The 8,444-nt window shown below is 40.8% G+C and overlaps 1 protein-coding gene across 1 annotated transcript; it reads left to right on the top strand.

The window, feature by feature from the left end:
• Positions 1–127: 127 nt before the first annotated feature.
• On the top strand, positions 128–7,947 carry GCSH (glycine cleavage system protein H). The gene is made up of 5 exons (XM_035337155.1): positions 128–292; positions 3,812–3,891; positions 5,136–5,199; positions 6,743–6,874; positions 7,447–7,947. The coding sequence occupies exons 1-5, from the start codon at positions 178–180 to the stop codon at positions 7,542–7,544; spliced, it is 489 nt and encodes a 162-aa protein (XP_035193046.1). The 5' UTR covers positions 128–177; the 3' UTR covers positions 7,545–7,947.
• Positions 7,948–8,444: the final 497 nt, after the last annotated feature.

Genomic DNA, 8,444 nt, shown 5'->3' with positions numbered 1-8,444 from the left:
GCCTTCATCCCTCCAGCCATACACGGCTGGGAGCCCGAGGCAGCCCCATTCTCCACACCGACCCTCCTCCGTGCGTTAACCCACGGCCGCCGCGCCGTGAGGAAATGGCGGCCCCGCCCGCCGCCGTGAGGCGGGAGCTCGGCGCGGCGCCGCCCCGGCCCAGGGCGCCCGGCAAAGATGGCGTGGCTGGCGGTGCGGCGGCTCGGGCCGGCCCTGGCGCCCCGCTGCCCTCGCCTCACGCTGCGGCCGCCCGCGGTGAGGAGCCTGGCCACCAGCTCGCTGGCGCTGTCCGGTGAGTTGCGGGAGGGGGCTGGTGGTGGCGGCATCCCGGCTGGGTGAGCGGCTCCGGGGGTTTTAAGGCGGCCCGGTGCCTGTTCTCCCTTTCCCCGGGGCTCCGGAGCGGGGTCGGCGCCGGTGAAAGGCTGCCCTCGGGTCCCTGTGCGGGCGGGATGTGCTGGGGGCTGTTCGCTCGCTGCACCTGCTTACAGCGGGGGATGAGGGCTGGGGTGACATGTCTGCCCCGGGCACGGCGTGGGGTTTAAATGGCAGTCTGCTTCTGGGTCTGCTGGTGGGCCGGGGGGGCGGTGCGGCCCCACAAGATGGCAGGAGCGCACAGGGTGCAGCCGCTGCTCTGCCATGGTTTTGGCAGCGCAGGTTTCTGGTGCTGCTCCAGTTCCTTGCTCCACAAAGAGTTGGGGGGCAGCTGCTGCTCTGCCTTGGTTCTTGCAGCACAGGTTTCTGGTGCTGCTCCAGTTCCTCACCCCCCAAGGAGCCGGTTCGCTGCCCTTAGCTGGCAGGGAGCCGGGCGAGCTCCTCACCATGCTGCAGTCCTTCAGTGGCCTTGTCCCCTCCTGGCCCCAGCTGGAGGCTTTGCAGAGCGGGCAGCAGGCCTGGCAAAGGCACGGGTCACTCCTTGATGTGTCACATTGGAGCATCCAAACCGCACCAGCAGCAAAAGGAAAAAGGGGCAAAGAAAGCATGGGCAGGGAGGGCAGGCCTGCAGCAGCCCTGTGGTTAGACCAGTGCAGGCCGTCGGGAAATCTGAGCCAAATTTCAGGGCCTGGGGCCTATGCACGCTGAAGAAGTTGGGATTGGCCTCACTGGTGCCTGAGCAGTGTGGCTATGGGAGCATCACAGTGGGCTTCTGCCCTGCTGCCTGCTGCCCTTTTGCATGTGGATTTACCTCGTTGCTCCTGACGGTACCTGCTGCTGTCAAAACTGCCTTTGAATGGAAGTTGGCCACAGAAGTCTGAACACAGACTGTGGTATTCAAGGCAATGGAAATGCAGAACAAGTAGGAGAACAGGAGAATATGCTGTAGAAGCAATGACTGCCACTAAGAACGGGCCATAATTTCTCTTCTGTATAGCCTTATAACCTAGCTTTTTAACTACTGTCTGCTCTAAGTGAAAGAAATAGCATTTATTAGTCATTATTTGCAAATTAGATAAGACAAGAGCTAAGCTTTTTTCATTATTCCAGCTGTTTAATATACCCATTGCTTTCTATAGATATAACCTGAAGAAATAACATAAATTATGCTTTTGTTTTAGGCAGAGAGGAAAGATTTTGTATGCCTGTTTGTGGAGGTGTGAGTTTTCCTTCACTCTTCAGGTATATATTTATGAAATATTTAATAGAGGCAGGATAAACTAAATGAAGGTCTGAATTTAGAACGTGCTAGTTAAGCTGAAACTAAAGTCATGTTGAAATGAATGAAGCTAGAATAAATTTATCTCCTCTTCTGAAAAAGAATACTCACAGAAGAGATTTGGTGTGCTTTTGACATTTCATGTCCGTTATTTTGATTTATTTAATGTGCTGATGGCATAAGCTCAAAGTTCAGTTTTTGAGATTACTTATTAACTCTTTCTGATTTGGTCTGGACTTTACTTACAGGTTTTGCTACATGATTAGAATTTCTCATTTTTCACCTTTTTTTTTTAATGTCCTATGAGAAGTGTATTTGCTCTTCTAGCTGTTGAGAACATTTTACTGCTTTGTTTCAAATTCATCATGGGTGTCTGCTTTTTTTTCATCTTGCCTTGTTCACAAATCTTATACAATATTATTGTCCTACATAAAAAGATCCTGGCTGGTTTCTTCATGACGTGTATAACATTCATGTTCAGCTCAGGCTTGAGGTTCTGTCGTTCTCTGTTCTCATGGTTCGTTGCTCATTTCCAATGAAATTCCTATTACCCATGGGTTTCATGTATTTACTTAAATTGATTTGAAAGACATTTAGTTTCTTTCATTCATTAGAACATGTCCTGAGAGACTTATGCAGATACAAATAATGCTAGCTGAAATTGTAGCTTTTTTTTTTTTTTTTTTTTTTGAATGGCATTGCATGGAAAAATCCTTATCTTTGCTTATCTTTTTACTCAAAGATTTTTGTATGCCGTACTTACAAAAAAGCACATTGTGCTACCCCATAAATATAAACGCATATCAAACTTGAGCCATCTTAAAAGACAAACCATTTTCTCACTACAGCTGAAACAGCTTGAAACATAACTGACTTAGATTAAGGACTTTATCAGATCTAAAGAAAACTGCTTTCCTTCATGCACAGGCTTAGAAAAGAAATGAGGCTTTGTAGAAGCTGAATTGCTTTAGGGGTTACCAGGAGGCCAGCCTAGCAGAAAGGCCCAAGAAGAGAATTTTGGACCCAGAGGGAAGGTCCAGCTGCACTACTTAGGCACTTATCTCACAGGAGCTCTGTTTAAGAAGTTATCTTCAACTTCTGGAACATCCCCTGTGCAATTGGACAGGTGCTATAAGTGAACATTACAGAGAAAGGAAATAATATCTGGGGAAAATCTGGACATGAGGAAAAGAATGAAGCAGGCTGAAAGCACCCTTGGAATAAGAAGAAATATTAGGAAGAAAAATAACTTTCAATTACTACTTTTGAAGATTTTCCATGTGTCTTTATATAAAGAACTGGCTTGAGCAAAAGTTAATATGAGCAGCCCTGGCTCTAACAGATCTAAAATATATCCAGAATTGTGAGATTGCTGTGAAGAGATTTAACAGGGTCTTAAATGTGCATATTTAAAGCTATTCAGAATAACTACCGTGTTGTTCTAATAGTGAAAACAGCAAATTCTCTTAAGTAACAGTTATCTGTTTGAATGGTCATATTAATTTGACCTGTACTAATAGCGCTTAATGTAATGTTGCCACAGATCTATGTAAAACAGGAGGAATAGACTGTATAGGAAATGTTGGGGGATGGAAGGGAATCAGCCACTTAAACTTTGCAAGGTTAAAACATAAAGGTTAAACTTCATTTCAGCTGGTGGCTCTATTTAAGTACATTGAATGGGACGCTGTAATGCTGACACTGTTTCTAACATGTCTTTTACACTGGCCTTCTCAGGAATAATAAAGTTGTTGGCAGAAATAAGGACTAAATATGCTTGAAAAGACCCTAAGTTATCATAGGAAAGCGTGAGTGAACTACACATATATTCTTTGGATTTATATTTCACATTTGAACTAAACTATTCCTTTTATTCCTGTAGTCCATCATTCTCTAGATGATTGCAAAGAAACTAGTAATACTTTCAGGCATAATCCTCCCCAGTGAGCTTCTACTGTGGCACGAAGCATGTCATGAGCAGAATAAAATGCTGCTGTAAATTTTAGTTGCTGCTTTGAATATTTTCTGGGAGAGGGTGGAGGGGGGGGAACACAACGTTTGGGGGGAAAATAAAACAAGAAGGTTAATACCTTTAACGTATTGTGTTTAAGCAAGCAGTATGCCACTTATTTCTGAAATACGAGGTTTGTTTCATTTTAGCCCGCAAATTCACAGACAAGCACGAATGGATATCAGTTGAAAATGGCATTGGAACAGTAGGAATCAGCAATTTTGCACAGGTATCGATCACCCCCCTTTCTTTTCCTACCCAAGTGTGTAATATTTACTTACCCATACCTGCTCTTGCCCTTGCTCTTTGGATAGTTATTTATTATTATTGTTGTTGTTGTTGTTGTAATTGCATATGCTATATCCACAGAACGAAATTTTTGGACTTGGAGCTATCACATTATTTGAAAAGTTAATGCTGTTTCAAGATAAATTCTTAATCACTTTAGATCATGCCTATAGAGAGATGAATGTGATGAGAAACTTACTGGTTCAGCTGAATTTAAAAGTTCTTTTATTATTTCAGGTCTTACAGGCCTTAGGAGTAAGCGACTCTGTTAAGAGGCTACCATGCACTTTTTAGGTCAAATTCCACTTGAACATGAATGCGGTGCAATTCTTTTGGCTAAAGAACAATTGTGAATAGAAATATAACGTGGCATATATTTCTCATTTTAAAATAGTGGGGATGGGAGGGGGGGAATCCCTTTGGATTTTTTTGTTTTGCTCTGGTGCAAGTACTTGATTTGGAGTAGTCATAGGCAAATTCAGGACAGAGATTTACTGTATGTGAAACTTCACAAAACCTAGCATGAGAAGCTATCAATGAAGTGGAATTACTGGCTTTTTTAGGATAAACAGCATTTTTGGTCATGTTTTCTGCAAATAACACTCTACAAGGTCCCTAAGCTTTTGTGAGACAGGGTACATTGCTCACTGTAGAGGTACAAGCCTGTTCCGGTTGAGCTGATTCTTATGGTGATAAGGCTCCTTATTCACTTGGTAAGGACAAACTGCTTACAGCTGTCTAGTTGTCCCCGTTCCTGGGGAGAAATCACTGCTTTTGCTTTCAAATTACACTAAAAGAAAATTCTTTGTGCCTTCTGCCAAAAGCCTAATTCCCTAAAATCACTGGCAACTTTGTCCTGTAAAAATGTTGTTGTGCTAGCTGGCATTGAGAAGATAAGCAGATGTTCTTTCTCGTTCTGCATGATGAAATCTGTATATAAGCCTTGTAACTCAGCCCGAGGGTTATTAGCAATGTAACAGATAATTAATTAGGCATTTGGGTCACCTAACATTTTTTCAAGTGAAATGTTTAAAAAGACAAAGTGGTAAATACACAATACCTAAATGATATCCATGTTTAGAGAGGGAGATGACCTGTTTACATTGGCTCCAGAGTTGCTGATCAGATCTCTGCTGCCTATAGTTTCCTTAGTGTGTGCCTTAATGCATTTCCTTTTCTTTTAAGGAAGCACTAGGAGACGTTGTTTACTGTAGTCTTCCAGAAATTGGGACAAAATTGAGTAAACATGGTAAGTTTCAGCTTTGTTTTCTAATGATATAATTATTCTACTCATCCTACTCTCCCTTTCCAAAGCCAAATTTTATCAAGTAATCTTTATATTCATTAATACCGTTACACATCTTCTGGATGCAAAATAAATTCAGGTATTTCTATAACTAGAGACAATGGTTTTCAAATGCTCATTGGCATGCCATGTGTGATACCAGAAAGTATTTTTAAAACCTTCTAAAGACCTTTACTTAAAAATCAACTGTTTTAGATATATTTTTGCGATAATTCTGTCTATACTCTGCTTTTAAAACACAGGCTTTGATTTGGACTTGCTTGTGTTTAGGCTGGCTTATTTGTGATTTTGCAGTTATGCATTTCATGAGTTACTTGTTGTGAAACACTGATTTAATTGATAGCAAGCTCTAATTTTTCTGTGAATATACACAACAATTTATGCGTATCAGTTGTGTCATTAGCAACTTACAAATTGTTACATTCTTAATCATTTAGTTTTTGCAGTTTTCAGTGTTAAAGAGTGTTTCAGTGTTAAGAGCGAACATTAACAGGTAGGAAGGAAAAGCCTAAGAGCACTGCCTCGCTAGTATATGAAAAGATTGTTGTTAACTACAGACACTGTTGAAGAAAAGTGTAAATTTACTGCAGTAAAGTAGCAGGCCTTTCTTTTGCCATCCTTCTTGTGTAACAGGTCAGTATCAAGCTGTTCAGGCCAAATCTGTTACATCACATCGAATGGTGAATGTTTGACAGAAGTTCTTTCTGTTTAGGGTTTTAATTAACGAACTTGTAGTTTTGATTTATCTGAAGGAATTTCATTTCCATTTATTTCTCTTTTCTGCCTGTTCTGGCGTTACTCTAACTCCAAGTTTTCCCAGCTCATGCTGTTCTCTGGGTCCCTGTGCTGATGCCTATCTGCTTTTCGGACAGCTCCATGTTCCTCCGGCCTCAGCCTTGTTTGTTTATGGTTTAGAGCTACTCTGGCTAACGTTGCTCCAGGCACTGTTTCCATATGAAACAGAAAAAAGGGAAGAGCAGCTGGGTGGTTCCAGTGTGGTGCTTCTGAATACTAATGAGTGTTTTCCAGTGAGTGCAAGTGTACCATTTGATGGGGTTTCTGTAGAACAAGGGAGGCTCCTGAAGTTGTGGCTATTTTGTAACCAAACTATGCATAAAAAGGTCTAAATTGTAGATAGGTGGTTTATTTAGACATCTTGCAGCAATAGTTGGATGTAGTTCCTTCTAACTCTGCGTCACATCATGCTGTAGGGCTTTAGCCAAAGGATTAGCCAAACGTAAGAAATTTCCATTCCTTTTGTAACAACCAGTTAGCCAGTATTACACAAGTCCCCCACAATAACTGAGGAGCATAAGTGTCAAATTTAGTACTGCTGATCATTGGCATGATGTTGGTGACTCTTTGATAGTTTTCCTTGCTCAACATAAAGGCCCTTTACTGCTAGGCTATCACTAGAATGTCTGACTGAAACTAAATTGCATTGTGTATTCCTCTTAAAAGTATCAAATCATGTTCTGTGTTTCAGATGAATTTGGAGCTCTGGAAAGTGTGAAAGCTGCTAGTGAACTCTACTCTCCTCTCACAGGAGAAGTGACTGACATTAATGCTGCCCTTGCCGATAATCCAGGGCTCGTCAATAAATCTTGTTATCAAGATGGTAAGATGTTATTGTTTTTATCTTTCAATAAAGAATACCACCTGGATCCTGGCAGCGTTGCTTGCTATCACAAATAGGTCTGTGATTCCTAGTTCTTCCAGTTTAATGGTATGGAGGCTTAAAATGGAATATATTGAATGTAGTTCAAGCACAATAAAATTTATAGCATAAAAAATACTATTGTGGTCTTGTCTTGTTGGTCATTTGTTTGCAAGGTGTTCTTTTCAGACATAGACTGGTTTAATTTAAATCTCTGCCCCTTGAATGCATTTCTCTTTTTTTGATCCTGTAACAACTCGTGATCCTGGGCGGTCAGGCTCTTTTCCTAATCAGCCTCTCTTTAACACCAGTGTCAGAGACAGTACCAAATTAGATAACTTAAAAGGCCACTCCAGGCTGTTTGTTTTTAAAAGTATTGAAACACTGTTTTGCTGCACAGGAAGTCCTGTTGATTCTAACAGTTACAGAGCTTGTATGCCTTGTAGGAGTATCTTTCTAAGGAAGTAACATGAATGAATCTTTGGTTATAGGATATTAGCAACTGTTTCTTCTTTTAAATTTCCTAACTACAGGTTGGCTTATCAAGATGACTGTGGAAAACCCTGCTGAACTTGATGAACTCATGAATGAAGATGCCTATGAGAAATACATAAAATCCATTGAGGACTGAGCTGGAATAATCAAATAAACCCATATAAAATATTTCAATGTAGTTTGTCATCAATCAATTAATGAGGTAGAGAATATCCAGTTTTGGTAGCCTGAAAAATATCACTTATGTTCACATATGCAAACCATAAATAATTGCAGTGATAACATGTTTAACATACGAATACCTGCAAGGGATTTTTATTCTAGACTGTCTGATGTAAACAGGATGTAAAAAAAACAACAGTGCCTCTCTAACCTCCTAGTATTTTGTACTAATTATAGCTGCAGAGATGATACCAAAACAGAAGCTATATCAACTACCTCTTTGCATGATTTTTGTTTACTACTTTGAGTAGTGAAATAAAGAAGGAAAACACAAAGGATTAATAAATTCTGTAATCAACTAATTCTGCCTTTCCAAAGGTATAGTCCTGTTTTTCTGATTTACTGTGCTTTCTTACAATGCAGAACTCATGCACTCACCATTTAGCAAGGTTCTTGAGTGGATTGTTTAGGTCTTTTTTTTTTTGGTCTGGACTAAGTAAACACTATGTATGTCACAAGCAATTAAGGAATTCTACATCTTGTGCCTAGCAAGTGTGGTGATTTCACAAGAATAAATACTTTTTGAAAATGGTGTGATAGTAATAGTTTGATAGACAGCGTAGTAATGTGTGTTGTGAGGATCAAGTAGGCATGCTGCTGTAATGAGGACGTAAAAGGAATGAGACTAAAACTTTCCTTTTGCAAACCAGTAAACTAAAGCAGCTGATTCCACTAGACTTAATACTCAATGAATCCACAAATGTGCACTCAAAGTTGATGCGACATCTAAAGGTAAGTTTGAGTTGTACGGATCTGTATTTTAGGAAAATATAATAGTACAGCAGAGGTTTGGACTACACCTTTTTCCTACAAT

Source organism: Oxyura jamaicensis, chromosome 11 (assembly GCF_011077185.1).
Source record: "Oxyura jamaicensis isolate SHBP4307 breed ruddy duck chromosome 11, BPBGC_Ojam_1.0, whole genome shotgun sequence".
NCBI lineage: Eukaryota > Metazoa > Chordata > Aves > Anseriformes > Anatidae > Oxyura > Oxyura jamaicensis.
This window is presented reverse-complemented; position numbering and strand designations above follow the sequence as displayed.